The sequence below is a fragment of the Micropterus salmoides genome, unplaced genomic scaffold, assembly GCF_014851395.1.
Source record: "Micropterus salmoides isolate LMB-PRFRI ecotype aquatic unplaced genomic scaffold, ASM1485139v1 Ms_hic_scaffold_1, whole genome shotgun sequence".
Lineage (NCBI taxonomy): Eukaryota > Metazoa > Chordata > Actinopteri > Centrarchiformes > Centrarchidae > Micropterus > Micropterus salmoides.
This window is the reverse complement of record NW_024040040.1, coordinates 5130777-5153985: the sequence shown is the minus strand read 5'-3', so window position 1 is coordinate 5153985 and position 23209 is coordinate 5130777. Positions and strand designations below refer to the sequence as shown.

The 23209-nt window shown below is 43.2% G+C and overlaps 3 protein-coding genes across 13 annotated transcripts in view; 1 reads left to right on the top strand and 2 right to left on the bottom strand.

Moving 5' to 3' along the window:
- LOC119910112 (nucleotide-binding oligomerization domain-containing protein 1-like) overlaps positions 1-23209 on the top strand; it is a 1078472-nt gene that overhangs the window by 497496 nt on the left and 557767 nt on the right. The gene's annotated exons all lie outside the window — the stretch shown is intronic.
- The window catches only part of LOC119881802, a 727332-nt gene that overhangs the window by 427744 nt on the left and 276379 nt on the right, over positions 1-23209 (bottom strand). The window lies entirely within an intron of this gene.
- LOC119907382 (CLIP-associating protein 1-like) overlaps positions 1-23209 on the bottom strand; it is a 53011-nt gene that overhangs the window by 6397 nt on the left and 23405 nt on the right. For 3 of the 11 annotated variants that reach the window (XM_038728148.1, XM_038728968.1, XM_038725392.1), the window contains exons 5-33: positions 23060-23205; positions 22650-22785; positions 21937-22007; positions 21320-21379; positions 20041-20118; positions 19767-19934; positions 17831-17877; positions 16896-17096; positions 13196-13291; positions 12486-12677; positions 11387-11491; positions 9792-9848; positions 8781-8878; positions 8332-8355; positions 7608-7855; positions 6748-6811; positions 6356-6358; positions 6000-6163; positions 5595-5817; positions 5334-5429; positions 4185-4328; positions 3876-3982; positions 2401-2536; positions 1895-2108; positions 1757-1810; positions 1041-1243; positions 819-947; positions 500-706; positions 215-331 (exon numbers count right to left, since the gene is read on the bottom strand). In XM_038728148.1, the coding sequence (XP_038584076.1) occupies positions 215-331; positions 500-706; positions 819-947; positions 1041-1243; positions 1757-1810; positions 1895-2108; positions 2401-2536; positions 3876-3982; positions 4185-4328; positions 5334-5429; positions 5595-5817; positions 6000-6163; positions 6356-6358; positions 6748-6811; positions 7608-7855; positions 8332-8355; positions 8781-8878; positions 9792-9848; positions 11387-11491; positions 12486-12677; positions 13196-13291; positions 16896-17096; positions 17831-17877; positions 19767-19934; positions 20041-20118; positions 21320-21379; positions 21937-22007; positions 22650-22785; positions 23060-23205 (3588 nt within the window). The remainder of the gene's footprint in view (positions 1-214; positions 332-499; positions 707-818; positions 948-1040; positions 1244-1756; positions 1811-1894; positions 2109-2400; positions 2537-3875; positions 3983-4184; positions 4329-5333; positions 5430-5594; positions 5818-5999; positions 6164-6355; positions 6359-6747; positions 6812-7607; positions 7856-8331; positions 8356-8780; positions 8879-9791; positions 9849-11386; positions 11492-12485; positions 12678-13195; positions 13292-16895; positions 17097-17830; positions 17878-19766; positions 19935-20040; positions 20119-21319; positions 21380-21936; positions 22008-22649; positions 22786-23059; positions 23206-23209) is intronic. The other 8 variants (XM_038725986.1, XM_038726707.1, XM_038732404.1 and 5 more) reach the window with 8 other exon arrangements.

Below are 23209 nucleotides of genomic sequence, written 5' to 3'. Positions count from 1 at the left end.
GTCACACTGTTGACCAGAAATGTCACATTCTCCAAGAAACAAACTCAGAGGTGCTGGGAAAAAATCTCAGAAGAATGATTTGAGCAGGTTTTCTTCTTTCTAACTGGATGTTGTCACTTTGCTGCTAAATTCTGCCGCTGACAAAACATTATTTTTTAAATGAGACCCTGGTTCAGGATGCTCTCTGAGAGCTGAGAGACAGGAACTGGTGTACCTTGCTGCCGGTCAGCTGAGCCAGGTAAGGCTTCAGCTCCTCTCCGATCACAGAGTAGATGGCCACCAGGCAGAAGACGCTGGCCTTCCTCACACTGCTCTCTGTGTTGTCGTAGCCCTGCAACAGCAGACGGTGAGACACAAGTGCAGCAACACTGGAGGACTTTCATGACTCCTGAATGAATAAGTCTGCAGCTACAGGTCTGCAAAACCACATGCACTGCATCTACTGGAGATGAGTGTTCACGGCTCGGCCGCAGCACCAGGGTCTGTGTTCGCAGCGTACCTGCAGGAGTCCGGGTATGATGTCAGACAGCAGCTGATGGAGCGGCTCCTTGGTGATGCGTTCGATGGCCCTCGTCTGCATCTTGATGGCAGCCAGGTTGATGGGATAGTCGGCCGTCTGCACGATGGGACAGAGGACCTTGATGCACTGCTCCGGGTGGATGGAGCCTGCCATTGTGGAAGCCGCCTCCTCCGCCGCACGCACCACCTGCAGCAACCAGAGGGGAGAGCGTGATGTAATTTAAAAGAGGAGGCTACTTCTGCATCGAGTGGACTCTAAAATGACATCCAAGCATGAAAATAATGCAAATGATCCTCACCTCCTTGTGCGTGTCTCTGTGAGCCTCCAGCGTCTTCATGATGGTGAGCTCGGCGTAGTTCTTGAAGCGGGCCGGCTGGTTCCTCAGGATCTCCTTCAGGACTCGCAGGGCCAGCGCCCGGATCGTGTGCTGAGAGAGAGAGGAGTCGGTGCAAAATGACTTTCTATTAATATGATGTCAGATGTTGGACACTGGAGCAGGCTTGGGTAAGGCTGTCCTTACGTCTTTGTCTCCCAGCGTCTCGAGCAGCAGCAGCAGCATGGTCTTGAAGTGTTCCTCCCACACCACCAGGCAGTCCTCTCGGGCCACTTTCAGCAGCTCCAGCAGGGTCGCCCGTCGCTCCTCGGGGCCCCGCTCCCCCGCCTGGCCCTGGGAGATGTTCTTCAGCAGCTCCCCAACCAGCTCCAGCTGCTCGGCGGGGCATGCTGCACAGATCAACAGCATAAATTAATTTACTAATTTAAAAAATGTTTCAGAGCGATGCCACTAAACACGTTCTAAGTGCTTTTCTTCAGTCATACGGCAGATATTAACAGCTCTAAGTGCTGCACTATGTTTCACACAGACGGTGGGAAAAGTCTAAAGCTCTGATTTACATCAACTGAAAGATAAACAGACGTAGAAAAAAAGTCATAAATTTTTCTGTGCAGACATTTTGGTATTTTCAACGTTTCTCAAGAGAAGCTTCATAAATTAGTTCTTGTTTATCTTTTGATTGATCTGGTTTCTGTGTATCGTCCTGACTGTCACGGTGTGCAGGATGGATTCTTTTTATTATCTTTTTGAAAGTTTCTTTTGGTTAGTCTATGGGACAAGAAACAACAAATGTTTCACAATCCCTCTGACTCTCAGCCATGTGATATTTGATCCTCAGCGAATGTTTGTTTTCTGTAAAAGGGAAACAGCACGTTGTAGGAAAGGACTCAACATGTCTTTACCTGGGAAGTTTTTGGGGTTCATGATCTTGTTTTCGCCACATTCTTGACGGCCGCCTGCAAAGAAAACATTTCAGTTTAAAGACGTGATAAACAACAAAACTGACCAAAGAGGACATAGATAAGTGACTGCAGTCTCACCGTCTCGCTCCACAGGGTCCTCATACAGCGCCTCCTTCAGGGCAGCTTTGTCCAGTGTGCTGATGCTGTCGGTGTAGTTGTACGGGTTGTAGTCTCTGAAGCGCGGGCCGGCGAAGGAACGCGGTGAAGGCGTGTTCAGCAGAGACGTCTTATTGTCCAGGGCTGTGCGTCCTCCCCCGACCACGTCACCGTCTGACGACGCCCCGACTGCAGACTGGAGAACCACATCAAAACATCATCGTCACCGAGTTCGCTTACGTCTAAGTACATCTGCTGCAGGCTGCAGCCAGAATCACTGATGGAAGTTTAGTTACATTTGTGTTTAATTAACTAGTTTAATTCTCAAATGTGAAAATTTGCTGGATTCTGCAGTGACAGTAAATTGAAAATCTTTTGAGTTCTGGGATGCTGGCTGGACAAGACAAAACATTTGGAGGCGTCTCGTCGGGCTCTGGGAAACATTGATTCAGATTGTTTAACTGCTTCCTCGTCGTCGTTCTCCTCACCTTGCCGTCTCGTCTCAGCGGCTCCATCAGGTCGTCTTGGCTGCGGAAGCTGAAGTTCTGGATGGCCTCCGTGACGCCGCGCAGAGAGCTGTAGATCTCCTCTGAGTTCAGGTTTTCACTGTTGTACTCCAGCATGCTGCGGCGAGGGAGAAACAGACAATAATCACAGGAAGTTCTCCCAGGGAACCTAACCTCACAAGCCTGACATAAAGAACCTTACATTTTACATGACTACTTCAGAGAAGAGGTTCAGTCACTTGATGGTCGTGACTGCTTTTGTTTAAAGCTTGTGATTGATGATGGAGGACACTTTCCTAGACATGGACCAAAAAGAATCCTGACTGACTGTTTTATTTCATTTCTTGGTCTCGTTTTAGATTTTTCTGGTCCCCAAATATCAAAAAAAGGAAGGAAAATCTGCAACTTTATATTCATACTTGGACATTTTTTAAAACCTTTCCAAACTTTTAAGAATGCAATCGGTGCAAAAGTAATTTAAAGGTCTGAAACACAACTTTTGTTTGGTACCACAACACATTTTGTCCATGACTAGGAAACAGACTACACTGTAGAGATTTAAGGCTGCAGTCCACTTTTTCTGTGCACCATGATGTCTTACAGTACAGAACAGTCACAAACTGACACAGGTGGACACAAACAGGTGAGTCAAGCACAGAGACACTGGTTACACATTTCTCACCTGAGAGCTTTCAGTTCAGAGACGACAAAGCAAAGTAGCAACAGAAACCAAACGAATGGACAGTGAAGGACAATTTGAGCAGATGGAGGCACAAATTGCTGCAGCTGAGGCAGTTAGTGAGTTTCAGGGGTTTTACAGAATCCAGATGAAAGAGCTTAACTTTAAACATTTCTATTTTTCTATTTGAGGGAACTTAACTCCAGAATATGTTCCTTCTTCTTATCATTCAGTCGAAAGAGTTAACAGTGGACAGAGAATCTGTCTATTTAAAAAATATTTTATTGTCGTATCACCCAGCGCTACTGTGAAACCCCATGACAGCGAGGAAGAGGAGGAGGAGTTGGAGGAGGAAAAGAGGGGTGGGGTTACCTGGGTGAGTAAGCTCGCCGCCCTGTGCTGAGGGAGGAGTGGGTAGTGGGTGGAGGAAGAGGAGAGGGGATGGACGGAGGAGGGAACTTGGAGAGCCCGTCTGCGCTCCAACCCCACAGCCGACTGCAACCAGCCGGGGAGGGAGAAAGAGGACGGGAGGGAGGGGAGGAAGAGGAGGAGAGCAGCCCAGAGAGAAGACAGAGATGTGAGAAAAGTGGAAAAGAAAGAAGCACTGTTGTCTGTCAGTGTTAGTGCGGGCGGGTGGAGAACTGGCTCCAGTGCACCAGTTCATGCTGGTAAACCTTTGGTGTAGCTGGAATAAGCTAACTGTTAGCACCACAAGATTATTAGCAGAAAACCATTTATGGTAAGGAGATGCAGTCTTGGAGCAGGAGCGCTGGCGTACCTGGGAGAAAGCCCCCCGTGAGAGCAGCTGGTGGGTGAAGTCAGCGGGCTGCTGCGGCTGCTGTGCTGCCGTGGAGGCGTTCGGGCAGCCGTGTTACTGGGAGACGCCTGCAAATCGACAAAACACACAACTGAACAAATGTCACTTTAAATCAAACAGATTTAACGGAAAGAAAACCTGCACTTTTTAAATGTTCACCGTAACGCTGTTCTGTGCGTCGAGTACATCCAGCACAACAGAGGCAGACTTTTGAATTGCTAGAACGGGGAAATACTTATTTTTTTGTCCGTGTGTGTGTGTGTGTGTTACCATGCTCATGCCGCTGGCGTTCCTCAGGTGGTTGTGCAGCAGCTTTGTGGTCCCATCCTGGAAGGTTTTGGGTAAAGCGCCCAGCAGCATGGTGAACTCTGGTGTGTTCAGCTCAAACAGGGCGATGAGCACCACCTGGGCCGCCTGCACACACACACACACACACAAAATGTCACCTCACAGATCACTAAACTACCTGCTGTTGGCTGCCATGAACTCATATACGACAAGTGTAAACTAAAAGCTGTATACAAGGATATTCTGCTGGAAAACAGTTACTTTCATCACCAACAGCTTATCAAACATTTTAAAATCAAATGTAATAATTTACACAGACTTCAATAACTATTTCTAAATGCCTGGGGACTGAGAGGTGTAAAATACATGCGGCTCACTGCATACGATCTACTGTCATGTGACATTTTAATATGATTTTTTTTTTGTTCAGCAGAAATCAAACACATGTCTACGCACAATACACTTTTTAAATGCAACTGTTTCTCCAGACAAAACTTCACTTCACTTCCCAGCACCTTTAAAAACACCCAAACCATCTATAGAGAAATGAATCCTAAGCAAATGATTGCACTTTTCACTCTTAAATTTTAGAGAATCAATGAAACAAGACGAAGAAAAGGTAAAAATGAGTAAACAACATGTTAAGAAGCACATTGTTGCAGTGAACATGCAGCACGTCCATTCAAAAAAAGGTTAAGCAAAAGCTGGAACGAGCGGTTTCCACTCTCAAGCCTGCTTCAAGATCAAATAAATGTATTCGAGCTTTACAGAAAAAAAGTTAAAAGCAAACTGCAAAAATTCATGCAGATTTTGCTGGAAAAGAAACATCATTAGTCTCAGAGTTAAAACTGCACAGACCAAACTCATGCACACACTGTACATAGTTTTAAAAGTTCGGCATCTACCGTCCACTGATTTCACCGGCTGTGTAAATTTCTTGTAGAAGAAACAGAGCCATGACTTTGAAACTTGATTTAAGAGCGGTTAGTGCTGAAAAGCCTTCGCACGCTGTCAGCGAACATGACAGAACGGACATCCAGGTCTGCACAGCTGCTCCCTGGGTGTTTGACGGCTCAGGCCGGGTTAGAGGAGGTCATAAACTCTGGTCATGCCGTTTGATGGAGATTCTACCTGCTTGCACCTCTCCTCCAGGTTGCCCTCCCCAGGCAGAGAGGCCACGGTGCTGGGTCGGCCTGAGAAATCCTCCCCTGCCCAGTTATGAAGGGTCTGGGGATGTGGTGGACGAGAAAATGGCGATCGGGGAGAAAATCAAGTCGTGAAAACAAAAAAACGAAACAAAGAACAAGTAGACTTACAAATAAAGGAACACAAAAAGACAAGTGTGCCGTGAACCTAAGATGAAGGTGGCGCTGACACGTCCCGCCCTCCTACCTTGCGGACGTCGGAGCTCTTAGGCTCGGTGGTCCAGGTGATGATGCGTGAGACTGCAAGGCGTGTCTCGCTGGAGTTCACAAAGTCAGTCGGGTCCATCTGGCGGGCGAGCGCCTCGATGTAGCGCAAGATGGCCACCTTCACCTTCAGGTTGGGCGTCTGCGTCTGATCCACGATGAAACGCATCAGGATGTTGAACTGCTGCTCATAAGGGAAGGACTCTCTGCAAATTAAAAGGGAATGCACCTTATTAGACCAGAGACAAAAAGCTATAGTTTAATTTTGCTTTGAGTCTTACTTTAGTATTTTTTATTTGTCATTCTTAGGTCTTAAGGCATTACTTGTTATATGTAAGACTCTTTGAAAGGCCTTAAAATATATTAAAAACAGAGCCTAGTTGCCGACCTGGTGACGTCCAGGGCCTTCTGGACTTTGGCCTGGACCGAGCCCAGCAGGTCGGCCCCCATCTTCTTCAGCAGCTGAGTGAGCAGAACAAAGAGCCAGTCCTGCAGGTCCTCCCTGTGCAGTACGATGAAGTCCACCAGAGTCTCCAGGAACATGCTGAACACCTGAGAGAGGGAGCGAGGGATGAAGAGGAGGAGGAGAGAGGAAAGACGTCAGGCGGGTGGAACAGGATTACGGACAGAGAGGAACGAAGTCATATTCTTCACTGTGTTTGTGTTTCAGATGTGTAAACACAGAGAGCTGTTAAATTCAGACAGTTGTTACAAAGTGAGCTGGTTTGATCAGTAAACACTTACTCTCTGGTGTTTGTTAGAGTCCACAGCAGCGAGGAGGCATGCAACAAAAAAACACAGTTAGTTTGTCCTGCAGTTAGTTCTGACATGTGAGCAGTGAATTCAGTCAAACTCCACGCAGGACCTTAACTTTGACCACCAGCTGCAGTTAATCCCAACATTTATTCAACCAGGGAAGGAGTTTTAGTGCAGATTATGGGATTATTCATTTTACTCTCCAAAGAAATTATATTTTAAAAGAAACGGCTGCCGCTTCAGGTGGAAGAATTATTTAATGTTGAGGGCAGCCTCAACAGACTTTAGGGCAGCGTGACTGGATCGTTCTTTACCATGACGTTTATCAACATCTGGCTGCTGGTCGTGCTGTGTGTTACAGAAGCTCAGCTGGCTCTCACCTTGCTGTGAGGGTCTGCAAACATCCTGGTGAAGATCTCACAAAGCCTCTTCAGCTCCACACGACTGACGGGGAAAACAAGCAGCAAATCTTTTATTTAATGTCATTTACGCAGAATTCAAAGCTGCTCTGTACTCGGTGAGAAGTCTAAAGCATGCGACCAGTGACTTTTAATGTGGCTAAATCGGAGTTTTATTAAATCTTTTTTTGTTTGGCCGCTTGCTTAAGATCTTTTTGACACACATAAAATAAAATCTGCTGTCTCACTAGATACCAGTTGAGAAATACACCGTTTCCATGACACAAAGGGTTAAAGCAGCCGCTTGCTATGTGAAGTCCAAACTATTTATATACAAATCAAGCTGAAACACAAGTTGTATAAGGTATAAGACAAAGTATTTATACACAGTACTTTCATCTGCCCCCTTTAAAAAATGTCTTAAAAGTTTAGGACACACTCAAACTTAAATTCCCAAACTAAAAGGAGACGTTTTAAGAGCATTTGCAGACAACCATGTGAAATAAAACAGCATATGTATGTTTAAAAACTCCACAGTGAAGAAGTGTATTTACCGTACATCTTTATCATTTCTAACTTGTTCTGAAATAGTAAACTCAAAGCACCAGTTACCTTTTAACTACTTTTAACTTCACAGATAATGATAAAGACACATTTAACGTATCAAAAATCAAAGAATCAAATAAAGGTAACTTGGATGCAGGATTTCTGCTTTTCTTGCCCTGAGAGTCAAAGAACTGCTGAGCGAATACAGTCTAAATTAAAATTGAAATATCTAGTCTGTTTTTAAGTTTTTCAGTTTGGTCCCTGGCTAGAAATCTTCTACACGCTGCCCGTCCCACCTGAGCATCCTCTGGCTCTTGAGCAGGTTCTGCAGTCCCAACAGTCCCTCCTTTCTCTCAGACCAGTTGGCGCTGGCGCAGTGGTTCAGCACCTCGGCTACATCCTCCGTCTGACGCAGGTAGTGCGGCGCCATGCCGCCATTACGAGAGCTGTACGAGCGGTCGGAGCAGGCGCTGGAGGCGTCACTGTTGGCGTCATCATCCGAGTATATTCCCGGAGACTCGAAGCGCCGCCTCACCGGCCTCCGCTGGGTGGAAGGAAAGACACAGGGGTTCACAGGCAGGACAGAGTTTTATAGAAGTAAAATGAAGGTCTAGTGATGAGAGACGACCATGCAGCTACAGAGTCATGCAGGTTTCTGATGATGTGAGATGGATGAGGTTATTTCATGCTGGTAGGAAGAACTGAACTCTGGACTCTTCCCCTTTGACTGCAGATGACAACATGCTGCCTCGATGAACTAACAGCTGGACTGATAAATAATCTGTGCACAGTCACAGTCTGGGCCTCAAAAACTCTATCAGCTGCTGATTGGACAGACTACCCTGTAAAAGGAAAATCAAAAGTTGGAAACATCTCCTGTCTGAGTTTCCTTGAGCAAAGCCTCCCAACCTGCTCACTCTTCCATGTTCTGAATGTAAAATGTAAAATGTTTAATGCTCATGCTCGGCATGCAGTGACAGAGGACGGGTCAACTCTGTGCAAGATGAGATTCATTTGTACCTTACTCCTCGAGTCTCCTAACAGCTGAAAGATACAAAGTCCAGGAAGAGAGAGGACAGAAGAAATTACTGCAGGACATACGAGCTTGAACATCAACATCATTATTTCATATTAAAGAACACGTCTGGTGTTTTTCTATATTTTATGTGTTTGAGTGTCTTTTATTGCAACTTTACGCCTTAAATTTTCACACATTGTAAACACATTCTGCACAGAACAGAAATAAGCTCGAGAGCCATTCAGGTTTTTGAAGAGGTGTTTTATAAAATCCTCTTTCTATGTAATCCAAGTTTTTCACATGGAAATGTCTTTAAAAAGATGTGAGAAGTACGTCTTGTAAAATGTTAGCAGCTAGACTACGTGATCACAAACTAACAAACATATAAAGATGTTTAAAACCGTATAAAAAGGCAGCTTTATTTGCATACGTTTTCCACTTCTGTTCTTACCAGAGCGTCAGCAACAGCAGCCTCGACATCCGTGCCGGTGTTGAGGATTTTCATGGCGTTGACGGAGGCAGAGATCCGAGCCTGATGGGACAGCCGGTCTGAAAAAGAAAAGGTCGAACAAACATCAGAGGAGCGTTGATGCTGAACGGGAGATAAAATTCCTCTGTGCGGACGTAAATGTGCAGTTTGGTCAAAGGTACTTAAAATGGAGAAAAAAATAATAATGAGGACCACAATTTCACTCTTCGCTTTCAGATAGAAGTATCTCCCGTATGTTGACGTCTCTAAATGTCTCACACAGACAATGTCAGATTGAGAAAATCATTTTCAGGACTGTCTTGGAGCAGAACCAGGTCAATGGATTTTCTAACTTCATGATTTAGGTTGGGCTTTGTTCACAAAAGACTTTCACTGAGCATTTACAGCTTTATAAAATTGATTTCCAATTGATAGCATCCATTATTAAAAATCCTTTATATTTGGACAACTTCGCAGTTTTGTTTAGCAGCAACATAATTTCTATATCAGCCCAACCCAAAGCAAGCAGAACAAAAAGCTGCAACCATTTTTTGGTAATGAGAATGCAACAAATCTAAACAGCCAGAACAATAAATACAATAAAAAAAATACAAAATGCAAAACATACCATGAAAGTACAGAAAAGAGGTCAAGTGAATACACAATTAACACAAATCAATCGCAAAGCACAAAAATGATCATGAAGCTGCAAAATAAATGTTTAAAAAGACCTGAATCTTCACAATTCATAAGCACTGAATCTAAAAGTAGGAATCATAAAACCATCACAGCAACATGTAGGATTTCTAACAGTGTATGTTTAGGAGAGGTCGACTTCGTCCATGCAGTGAGCAGCTTTACTAAGCAGGATAACTCCGTTAGCACAAAACAGGATGAGGTAAATCCTCTGGGAAAGCCTGCAGGACCGTTTGTGATAAGCAAACAGAAAACTTAGTTATTTCTCTGGCGGACTGAGTAAATCTCACTGGTCACCTGAGTAGCACTCTGCAGAGGACAGGGCGCTGGTCGAGCGGGAGTGATGACGAGTCACTGGAGGAGGACGTAGAGGAGTTAGAGGAGAGCAGGAGAAAACACCAAGACTGCCTTATTACCATTATGACGATAGACAGTTTAAGCTCTTTACATTTTGCACAAACCTAGTCAGAAGATTAGTACTAGGGTTGGGCCGGTTTGATTTTAACTTGAGCCAAACGCTGGACTGGGCTGGTTATACTGACTTTTACCACCAGGTGTCGCACTTAACTCCCGAGTGAAACATGATGAGAGCCCGTCATTAATTTAGCAAACAGGACCACCACGGCTAAACCGCAAACCGACCCAAGCCTAGTTAGTTCAAACGAGCACACGAGAATCTAAATACAGAGCATGCAAAGAATAAGGCAGGGAAAACACTGATCTGGGCAGACAGATGTGCAGGGTCAGAAGAGAAGTGAAGGTGGTTTGGCTCCTAAAGATGTTTGAAGCTGTAAAACAGAAACTAGCTCTACTCTTCACTAGTCATCTTTCTTATGTGTTTTTTAGTCATTCTTTGCACTTCCCAAACTTTACAGAACCTTAAAGCAACATTATGTAGTATTTGTGTCTTAAAGTAACAGCTTCAAAATCATTTTGATGGTACACTGACTTGTAATAAGGTGAATGGCGTCTCTGTCATTTCCTGTCCAGGCTCGCTTTACCAGCTACTGCTCTATGTAACCCTGAAATCCCGGGCAGGACATTCATCATGACAAAGGTGTTATGTTTCACGGCACCAACGAGACTTTTCAGCAAGACGCTAGCTCTGCATTCTTGGTATGGATTTCATGGCAGAGACGGTGAAGAGACTGAAGAAGACTTTGGAGGAAGCCAGGAAGAGAAAAAAAGCAAGAGACCGGACAAGAGAAAATATCAACTGATTTTTACTCTATTAGCGTGAGCTAAAAGAGTTGAACGGACGCAGAGCTGGCCTTCTTTCTGCTGTGCTCGACAGTAATAACTTAATAGCTGCTTGCTGTGTCTTGTGTTGTTGCACTCGCATGATGTTTTCCTGTGTTTGCAGAGTTGTCTGAACCAGCCGGAGGTAGAGGCAGGTTAAGCCGCTACCTAAATATCTCAAGGTGATGGTGACACACTTAGACCTCGGTAAGGTTACCGTAAGTGCTCCTAGCTCGCCACAAGCTTTCAAGCAACATTATGCTGCTGCTGGGGAAGAGCAGACAACATAACGACAGAGGCAAGAGACCGAAGAGGACGTTAAGGGGGAAGCTAAGAAGAAGAAAAGAGAGAGACCAAGCATGATATAAAAGACAGACGCCGAGCTGGATTTCTTTCTGTTGTGCTGTCACACTTGCTTGATGTCTGGCTGTTAGCACAGTTGGCGACTTGCTAGTTTTTTATCCCAAGTAATGTAATCATAACAAATGCACGTGTACAGCTGTCCTTCTTTACCAAATTGCATAAAAAAAAAATCTGACATAATGTTGCTTTAAATTTTCTGAAGTTTCCAGATGTTGTTTTTTACTCCCCTGCGTGAGCTCTGGTGTGCAAATAGAGGGGTTTTTGGGGGGAGTCTTCAGTACCATACTCACCCAGGGGGGAGAAACCCCTGGTGGGGCTGGTGTCGCGGCTGCTCTCGCGACTGGTTTCGCGGCTGCAGCCCTGACTCATGCTGGGCCGGGGGATTCGGCTCCGGGCTAGGGGAGCGCGGCAGAGAGACAGACAGACAGACAGAGAGACAGACAGCAGCGCAGGGGGAGAGTTTAGCTTGTAGCAGTTCCAGCCAGACACTGACACACCTGAAGCTCTGCAGAGATGGTTAGTCAGGCAGGAGAGAAGAGAGAGCAGGACTCAGGGAGGCTGCAGGTACAGTATTAGTGAGAGGAAAAGGAACAGGAGCCAGGATTATTGCCGTCTTGTGGGCTGTGAAAGCAGATCTGGGCAAGTCGACCTCAAAACAAACAACAATCCATCTTTCAGCTCACTTCTGAGGTATATGATCAACCAGCAACTCTTATTTCACCGGCTCTTCATCAGATGCTACTCGCAACAATGCTTCTGCCTAGATGTAACTTCCTTTTATAAAATCTCGTTGTTTTGTCAGACCTCAGTCTCCTGACTCCAGTTGGGGTATTTTTGTCCAGTTTTTATAAAATCTTTATAATCTGCAAAGACTCTGCTCAGACCGCTGCAGGAAACACACTTTTTACAACAACAAACTGGATTTTCTAGAGTGATTCTGTGTTAATTTAATTTAAGATGTTCCAGTAGCTACCCCAGCTCCTGAATACTGTATACGGAACAATAACCCTGACAGTTTAGTGTACAATTACAGTCTGAATACTGTTTTAGGACCTAGACAAAAACGTTCCAAATATGTTATGTTTAAGATATTGAATAGTAATATCGGCTTTCAGTCGCTTCAGTTTTTGTCACAGGCACTAATTATAATGTAACAACGAAACAACAAGATGGGAAAACATCCGTATCTTTACTTCAACACCTTTTAGCAGTTACACTTCAACTGACGTCACAACTTCTTTCAGTAACATTTCAACTTCCTTCAGCGCTTACCTGCTTCAACTTCAACAAAGCTCCAAAGAATCATCATTTTATGACACTGACATTGGTTCGAATGTTTTATTATTATTATGAAATTAATTTGGCTCTGTGGTTGAACACCCTCCTTACCTGTGCCTGATCTGGAGGGGCTGGTCTCTCGACTGCAGCCGTGGCTGCGGTGACCTCGGGGCCGGCTCTTGTCCGTCAGGCTGGAGGCGCTGTTGGCGGCGGCGGCGGCGGCAGCTGTGCCCATGGTCGGCCTCGGTATCCGGCCGTAGGTGGAGCTCAGCAGTCTGCCGGGAGAACCGGACCTACTGCTGGCTGAAACGCAGAAGAAAGTATTTGACTAAGTTACTAAGTTTTCTAAAATTAGACTAACAGTAAATAAAGTAGTGTAAAATATTAATTAAAAATAACACATTTCAGAGAAGTAGGAGAGAAAGCTGACATCAAATATGGTCAAACGTGTCCTCTTGTTTACTTGTTAACTAAAACATTTTTATATTTTATACTTTATTTAGTGTGTTATGTTATTTTCTGGCTGCTTGTGTCATAATATTTGAAAACTTTGGCTTGTTTTAGTAAATAAAAAAGCATGTATATATTTACCTTACATGCAACTGATTTTTCTGAATGATTTAAAATCTGGAGACTTGAGTTTGTCAACTTGTTAATGAGAATCAAATGATCTACAAAATGGAACGATATTTCCCATCACTTACGCCCAAACATCTCACTGAATTTGACTTTAAATGAGAGATTAGTGTGGTGCTAACACTATCAGGGTTAAAGTTATAATTTGTCTGGTGCCGCAAACATGTGAAGCAGAAGCTACTCACGTTGAGACTGTGAGACGACTTTCCCTCGGCTCCTTCCCCGGCTGTCGGTCACAGACGGACTGTTTCCTGAACTCGTCCTCCTGGTTCGTACTCGACCTGGAGAGGCAGAGGACAGACAAATCAAAAAAGACGGAGAGTGAGACAGAGAGGAATCTTTAAACTCGCATCAAAGCTAAAACATACTGAATGTGGGGACTGCTGTTGGTTCTGAAGTTGATACATTTCTGTCATGCGAAACGTGGCATAAGAGATGAAACAGGGAATAGTGAGAGGTGAAAGACAAGAGGAAGGACACAAGGCGCTTAATCCTAAAACTAGTGTTTCACAAAAAGATTCATTAAAACAAGAACTGCCCTCAGTTCTTCACCATTTTCTAAAGTGTGCTGTCTATAGCACTTCTTTTTCTCTTCCTCTAGAAAACATCTGGAAACAGAGGAAGACTTCTAAGATGATCTTTCTTGAAAATCCACTATCTGGGGCCAAAGAAGCCACAGTGAAACATAAAGGTGAGCTGTTTCCATTCAGGGAGAGGGGGACTGTAAAATCACCCTATAAACACTTAAACCACGGCCACTGAGAATTCTAGGCTTTCAGCTTGGATCAAGACATCTACAGCTGCTCGGTCAGAATCACACAAATTGCATTTCACGTGTTTAATATTCGCATGAATGTGGTAAAAACAATTCATGTTTCCAGGAAAGAGGAGAGGAGTTTTGAATTAACTTTAGATGCGGTGGCTGCAGGGGAAAATAAACAGGACCGGAAATGTGACCAAAACTCAACAGTATTTGGCGAGAGAGCAGAATGCAGCTCTATTTGCTCTTCTTAATGTAGGCTGGATATGTTACTGTTTAGCTGCAGGAACTATATTTTATGAAGAAAGTTTAAAAGTAGTAACACGAGTAAATGGCTCATACATTTAATTTGCTAATTTGAAGTGGCCATGATCTAAGCGAGATCTAAACACCCTGCAGTTCTGTTCATTCTATGATTGCAATGGATTCTGGTGATAGTTTGCATCCCCGTCGTCCGTTACAATCATACGCACAACTTATCTTGTTTATTGCACATTGAAAACAAATAGTGTGCAGACATTTGCGTCCACAGTGCATATCTAAATGTAAACAAATGTACAGACAAAGACTAGATGGACATATAAGGTGCAGTTTGACTAATATATAAACACAACACAAGACATCCAGATGCAGAGAGAAATAACACCACATGCACCAGTGTCCAACTGTACAGTCAACACCAACAGGTTCAATCTGTGAATACTAAAGAACTATGATAACACAAAGTTCTGGATCTTTAATACAAAGTAAAAGGTCTAAATAAGCCTGTGGACATAAAGACTACAACTCCCAAAGTGCATTTTGGTACAAAACAACCAGAAAGAGACAAACAAAGTTCAAAATAAAGTGCTTCTTCTTCGTAGCAATGGCGACTGAGGCTTGTGGGTATCACAGTATCAAACTAACTAACAAATCTCAGCGCTGACTTCACACTTTGGGGTGATGGGACTGATTCGTTATTAGCCACTGATGCAGGACACCTGGGACAGGCCAGGGCAGTAAATCTGGATGAATGGTCAATGCAAGGTAATAATGATAATTATCACAATTTAATTCTCTTCAATAACAACATAACAAATGTTCAATAAATGTCTGATCTACTTCAAGTGAATCACTAAGAAATTAGCACTTAATTTTTTCAACTGAGATTTTTATTTTGTTGAGGAAAAGGGACTGAAAACAGATTTAACTTAATTTTATTCATGCATTTTTGTTGAAAAAGATTTTATCTTAATTGTTTTGAATGTTCTGCCTCAGACATGCGAAGTGATTGACCTCAAATGTTTGTCATGTTCTTCCCATAAAGAAAAGTTTTAAATCTGCCTTTAAACTTTTTGACATTTTTCGCTATAATTATCGATATCAAATTATATCACATTTTTTATTGTGATAACATTTTTGCCCATATCGCCCAGCCCTAACACAAGGAGTCAACATTTTAGATTAGATTTGTGGTTCAGCGTTAGCTCCTCTGAACTAGTTGTATTCACCGTCACTGGCACCGAATAATAGTTCTTGTTTCCTCCATGTGTATCTCTGCAGCTGCCAATGTAGTTGGATTTTTGATGGGACCAGAGATAATTATAAATACAGCAGAATTAAACGGTGGAAATGTTGAGTTGTGCCACGCCAAGACAATCCTGCAAGCATGAAGCATTTTATTTGATGCTTTGACCATCTTTCACCAAGACAAGGGCTGGCCAGAGAGTCCAGTCCCGTAGCTATGGGCGAACTTGTTCCCTTCAGGCCAGGGAAACACATGACAGTCAAACAGGAACATCCTCGATTTATTCTCAAGGTTGCAGGCATGTTAGGTGGAAGCAGACGCTCCTGTTTTTATGGTGAGGAACATCATTTAAGGAAACTTGTGGATTCAACAACTCCATCTGTTTTGTCCTTCGGTTTCTCCAGACTTTTGTGAACTTATCCGTCGATTCACTCACTTGTACTCTTGTCTCTACGTTTCCAACCAACATTAATATATAATTTGTTTTTCCAAGTGTGGGAGAAAAGTTACAGTGCACCATGCGTAGACAGTCCATGCACTGACAGATCCATCACAGATGATCACCATTACAGTACTGATGGGGGGTAAAACACACACCGAGGAGACATGGAGGAGCATCATTCCCCTGTCCACATATAGAAACACACACACGCACACAGCTTACCGTCTGCATTAACAGACGACGAGCCGTCTGACAGGTGGGCGAGCCCAGGAGAGACACAACAGGGGTCAAGAGGTTAAGCTTTAGATGTGCATATCAAAGAGGTGAGCGGGTGGGGGAACAGTTGAGATACAGCAGATTTGATTTGGGCAGTGAGGTTGTCTTCTGATTAAATTAACATGTCTCAGAATATTTTATAACTTGATGGAAATCCATAAACAGCATCTACCAAAATAGCCTGTAATGGAGAAAGAAGTGCGTCTACAGTGTTGTAGAAAGGGTGCAAAGAATTGAGTGATTGCATTATGTGTCCAAGACGTAAATGATGCGATAAAAATGACATGAATTTAAGGCTGCGAGCTTCTGATCTCAGTCATGAGATCTGCTGTCTGCGCAGCTTGGAGTGAATTCAACAAACTCAGGTGCTGTGCATCTGGATCTTGTTCCTTGTTCGAAAACGCGCAGAACAATGAGCTGTTCTTTAGAGCAAATTGTTCTCAAGCTTTCAGAGTTTTACAGAATGCAGTAATCCATCAGTGACTGTTTTCTAATGTAAAATCTGCATTTAGTTTTTATGAAGAAAGTAAACGCAGTGAACAATATGCTCCGAGATGAGCACAACTTTTGATCTACAAGTTTATATAATACTGAGCTAAAAGCTTTAAAAATATTTAAACCTTCTGTGAACAAAAGACTAAATCTTTTGAATTTGTCATCCAGCAAAACAAGACTGTTTGTATTGGACTGCAGTTTCTGTCCATGTTTTTATGCATACTTGTACCTTAAAGCTACATGTTCCTCCAAACAAACATCTCAACAAAAGGTTCTGACAGCTACTGACGCTGGAAATGTAGTTTGGATCTTGTTAATGTCCCGGTTTCTATTGGTTTACCAAGCTAGGAAGGTTTACCCGACTGTGACACATCGATGTTTAAAAAGCAAAGTGGTCTTCCTTACCCAGTGAAGCGTAGGATCCAGGGGGAAGGGCCGAGGCTGAGCTGAAGGACGAAACCGGTGACAACATGGCAGAGGGCACGGCGGGCATCCTGGTGCGGGCGGTGGCCGTGGCCGCCGCGTTGACGTCTACATCGCTACGAGAGCGCTGGAGGGAACCTGGGGAGGAGGCTGCAGCGGGCGTCCTGGTGTGGGCAGCTTTGGCTGCAGGAGGTTTCAGCAGAGAGGATCGACATGTGACGGGTATCCAACACTACGGCAGCTTAATGTCTCAGTTTCTTCCTGTCATGAACTGCACTTAACAAAGCATCACATTTCCCTTTTGAATATTTAGCAAGGTAGAAATAAATGTTATTGTCCCTTAATAAATCCCTCAAAAACAGCACATTTCAGTCGTTCAGAGTTTCATAAACGTTGTTCTGGGAAGAGCTCTTGAAAATCCACACTCCCCGGGTGGTTTGTAATCTTTTTAGCGGATCAAACAAGTGTGAGGTAAGCTACAGAAATCATTCTTTATTCCAACAGAGACAGGTGCTGCCACTCGAGGATGGAAGATATATAAAAAGAGAATGCAGATTTCTTCTTACAGCATCATTCATTTTACACGTTTTGAACTGATTTTAATTGGAGACCAACCTGAGTGGAATTTTTTTTCCACCATAAAAGTCACTAAGAATTGGCATTGGCATTGGCAAAAGACTAAAATGCCCGGCTTCAGTGAGATGTCAGTCCTGGATCAGGACTAGTGTTTTCTGGTTTTCATGCATTTTGAATAATATTCTACAGGGTCTTGATACTAACGCTGTGTTTGGACTGACATGACTAAAATAACTGTTGCTGTGATAATTTCCCAGCGTTGTCTTATAGTTTTATAAACAGTCTGGGATTTTACTTCCTCACAACATTTGTACGTTAGGTGTAGCGTGACGTGTCCTTACATCTTGTTGTGCTGCTTCCAAAGGTGTTTTTTACAGACTGTTGTCGACTGCGGAGACAAAAAAAGAGAGATACCCACCATTAAAACAAGTATAGAAAATAACAATATTACTTTTCTAGATATGGGAGGCAGCATAATCTCTACCAAGTAAAAATAGAAAAGTTTGTGTCGAAATATTTAAAATACATCATCTGTGTGTCACTTATGTCTTTTTAAAGATTTGTGACTGATTCAGACACGATCAATCCGCCCATTAGCTCACCTCCCTCACGCTGCTGTAGAATAACGTGACATCAAACATCAATACAGGAGCTTTTTAGCGAGACATCAATGGCACAAAGATCAATATCTCACAAAGATCAATGCTGAGCTCAGACAGAGAGAATATATTTACACGGTTGACAAGAAGTGACACAGAGAGATGAGAGGGAGTGGAAAAGGAAACCAGGAGGTGATGTAATCTTATTTTATGATCGGTGGTGGCTTATAGGCTCTGTATATGACAGCCTCAACATTAATATAGCAGCAAACAGTAGTTGCTATGTAAAGATACAGTGGAGCGAAGGCGTTTTGTTATCCCAGCCTCTCTGTTCTTTGTTTATACCGCCGGTTCGGCGGCACACGCGTGTTCGTCTCTCTGTTCGCCGGTGAGGAGAGCGATATTACGGCTGTTTGTTTCCTCATCTAACGTGATGAGTTGAGGATGTATTTCAACCAAACCAGAGTTGGTGTTTGTTGGAAGCGTGGAAAGACTAACCAAGAGGGTTTTGGTGAGTTTTATTCTGTTTTGTGTTTGACGATGACCCGCAAGGTAAAAAAAATTATTGTTGTTTTTTTTCAATGGAGTCTGAGGGTGAATGGATCTTACTATTTAAAAAAGGTCTCTCTCTGTAGGGATCCTTTCCGTAATGTTGTCAGACACTTGTAATAGCAGTCTGAGCCTATCAGTGGCCTAAACAAGCACTTCGGTGGACATACTTTGACTAGCGCATTTGTTCCCAGCAGCCATTGGTGCCTGTTTTGCGACTGCGGGCTGAGGCGTAGAGCCAGGGTTGATTTCTAACCAAGAAAGAGTTGGTGATGTGGGAACAGTGGAGACACTAACAAAGACAGTTACGGTGGGTTTTGTGTTCTGTCTGTCCAGTTTGAATGAAGTGTGTTCTACAATGATCTGCGAGGTACTTAAATTACAGTTTTTCTCAACAGACTCTGGCGGGCCGCAGTCTGAGATGCTGGTGCTCTCTAGTGAAACATTTAGTGGAAGTGAATTTAGCATAAAGCTCCTTTTAATAAAAGTGATGCTATTGATTTACAAACCGGACGAATAACAGGCAAAAACTACTTCAATATTTTAGTGATTGTTCAGTTGATTTGACAGTAAAATGAAGAGCCGCCTGTGGAAAAAGCAATACTGTGATATTACTGTTTTTACATCATTGAAGACTTGTTGTACATGCAGCCTTTCACAAACCATTTATAGATCCTATATTTGTGTGTTATCATTGATTTTACTGCTGCCTCATGCCTGTTCTGTTCTTTCAGTCATACATTTTAAAGGAGGACATCAGCAATTTCATAGTGCACTTCCATAAAGTTGCGGGGCAGATCAAAAAATGGTAAAAATCGAAGCAGCATTGGTGCAGTGCCCATTTAAGTGGTGTCATTTCTATTCAGCCACAGTCCATGACGCCAGCGATAGATCTATAATCAGTACTAGAGCAGAAGACATAATCAATCCGGTGTCACAATTATTTCTACACATAAGAGGATTTTAGGATGAAGATATATATGGTGGATACGTACTAATGCAGGGCCCCTGATGACTGACGGATGTCATGATCAGATGCTGTACGTACTGTAGTGCTTTCCAATAAAACCTTCTTATGTTTCCCAGTTAATCAATAATTGTGTCAATCAGAGAGGAAGACGCGTCTCACCTGAGGCTCTCCTGGGAGGACGAGGAGGAGCGATCCGAGGCGGGCAGCGACATCTGGCTGTCTCCGCTCCTCAGGTGTGCCTGCAGAGCTTTCTGATAGGACGACTCCAGGCCCTGGAACAGCTGCTCCGCCTCCCGACGGAAGTGACCGTGGAAACTCCAGTAACACCTGACAGAAGAAGTCAGAGGCCATTTGTGTTTATATAGGGTGGTCCTACATGATATGAGGTACATAACGTACTGGCTCCGTAGTAAAATGGATGGGCGTGACTTACGTTCTGGCCACAGAGCGAGCCTCGGCGTCTGCATCGTGAATCCCTTTCTTTATCATCTCAGTTAAAACTGTTCCATGTCTACGAGAAGGGGAAAAAGAAGAAAAATGTTGATTTAGCAGTGGTTTGTTTGACGTGACAGAGAGGAATACACATAAAAACCAGCGGTCTGTAATGCAGAGCAGCTCGGTGAATTATTAATGTCGTCACGTAATGTGATGCTTTACTTGATTCCGGTGGGGAAATCCTCTTTTCCCTTCCAACTCGGACGCCTCACGTCAGCTAGAATCTGTCTTTCAAGGTAATTAAACCCACATTTAGTGGATAAAGTGTTATATTATATCCTCAAACCACTAAATCTGCACTCACGCGACTGTCTTAAGATGTCCAATGATGTGAAAGTGTTTAACTTGTGAATCTTTCTCTAGCCTCCGATAAACTCTGGTACCAACCTTTGAACTCATGTATGAGTCAGAGGAGCCATCTGCTCTGCTGTCTCCATTAGCTCAACTATCACTTTGGGCTTTTACAGCTCCATCAGTCAATATTTTGGGATGCCCGTGTCGCTCTGTTTCTGCAGTTTGGGGAACTTAACGAGCTGATATTGTGGATTTTAAAGGTCATCGTTTTTATTACGGCTCATTTCAAATGTTTTGATACACGAATATCAGTTTCAAAGTAAAATGACATATTTTTACAATATCTTATTTTGACAAATATAAACGACCCTACACAAGCAACTTGTATTTCTGTCACAGCGCTTCTTATTCTTTATTCTTCTTTGGCTGATGATGCACTCCGCCTTTTATTTGAGTGTGTGATTTGTACTTGGGTGGTATTTAGAATCAGTATCTCACACACTGATTGACTGATCGATGAGAAGCAGAGAGCTCCCCTGGTACGGGAGGGTCAGCTCGGGTTTCTCCCTGGCGGCGGCAGGAAGCAGCCAGGCGGAAACACAACGAGGCTTTTGGAGGCAGACAGAGATCACCCTGGCATCACCATGGAAACAGTAGAGACAGACCTTGACCCGGCCGGTGTCGTATTCCCAGGCAAAACTAGCGTGTTGTACTTTAAGTAATCCACAAGCCACTGGCACCTTTTTACTTCATGCTTATTGTGAAAATATCTGCATCTTCCAGCTTGTTACTGACCCGGAAACAAAGATTCAGACGTGCTGTTTGTTTTTTGTGATAACTTTAAAGTTAAAGTCTGTTAACTTGATGAATATCAGATCATAATATTTTCAGTCACAAATGTTAATAGCAGCTTCTTTGCTCACCTCTCCAGAGAGCTCGTCTGCCACTCCTGCAGCAGCAGGTCCACAAACTCATAACAGCGCCTGCAAACAAGAAGACGAAGACAACAATGAGCTGTGATCCGAGCACAGAGGAACACTTCATCCAGGCTGTTCCACATTTAATTCAATTTCAAAACTTCTCCCTGACTTTCCAAACCTCTGTAGAGACATTGAAGAAAGAAATGATAATAATGACAACAATGAGAAAACAGCAACACAAAAGCGAACTGCAATTTGAACCACCTGAAACTCAAAACGTCAAAATCGAATAATACCAATAGAAAATAAAATACGTATAGAAATTAAACTAAAGTATATAAATAAAAACAATAAGATACATTGATGAATACAATTACAATTAGAAATAAATTAATTAAATTTAAATAACCGACTTAAAGTAAATATAAAATACAAAAACATAAATAGTAAGTAAAACTAAATGAAATAATGTATTTAATAAGATAATATACAGAATGTAAAAAAATATGAAAAATATTCAATACATTAATATACAACAACAGAAATGTTCAAATCAAAAATAAGAAAATAAATAACAATAAAAAGTCAAAGTAATAATAAAATAAATATCTGCGTCTCACCTTCTGACAGCTACAGATTTGGAGGTACAGCTGCTGGTGATGATGGGGATGAGACGTGGGTAGTGCGTGTGCTGCAAAACGCAACAAAACGCATCAAAACCTGGTGTGAACAAACTCTCTATCCAGCTGAAATCTCTTTTTTCTTTACTGAAACTCTCTCACTGTGCAGTGTGTTGCCTTTTCTTCCTCTCCGTTAAAAATGAAATGGTGATTTATTCAGTCTGACATCAACTGAGTCTTTTTTTCTTTTCTTTTTTTTGTGGACATGAAATATGATTTGTGGGACCAAATCATATTTGGCGTCACATTAAAACTGTTAAGCACTCACATCTCTCCTACTAACAGGCAGGGAAAGGGTTTTCAACATAGGCTCTATATATGTGCTTATCTTCTTATCCCCATCTGTTATTGCCTGGTATTTATCCCATTTCGCGACCATTTAACCTTTGATGGCAGCCAGGAGGTGAACTAAAATCTGTAAACGTTAAGCTAACATCATTATAATGCTGCCTCGTGCACATATTCAGTTCTGGGAGTACAGTAAAATCAAGACAAGGAGGACAAAAGGCAGCAAAAACAGTTTTGGTTCCTTACTTGCTTATATGTCACAGTCAATGATCATCATAACTACACTCTACACACAGTGAGGAGTCTTTATACTCTCACAACATCCCAACAAACACAGACATCTTCTGAGTAAAGCTGCCACCTACTTTGAGGATGAGGCGGATGGCGGCCATGCCGGAGGTGGCCATGACTTTGGCAGTGTTGGGGACCAGGCTGAGGAGGGTCGGCATGATGGCCTCTGCCCCGTGGTCGAACCGACTGCCGAGCACCAACGACAGGTGGCTGGTGACAGGAGAGCAGGGCAGACGCTCAGGTTAGCTGGACTACATGAGCAATTAGCACACTGTGTTACACTGAACAACAACAAGCAAACAAACAGCTTCATTTTAATGCTCATCATGCAAGACAAGAACATAAAGTACAAAAAAGGGATTGAAATGAGTTTTTAAATATATATAGAATACTATAAACAAGTACATATTACCATTACATGATTTATTCTCTTATTGTGTTGCAGCAGATTTGAAGGTAAACCTCCACCTCCACATAGACTTACCCCAGGGTGATGCAGGCCTCTCTCACCACCTGAGAGCGGAGGTCCTTGGCGGACAGTTTGAACGCCGCCTCCATGAGCCGCAGCTGCTGCAGAAACCCATCAAACTCTGCCGCGCCGGCCAGGAGCAGCGAACGCACCTTCTTCAGCTGG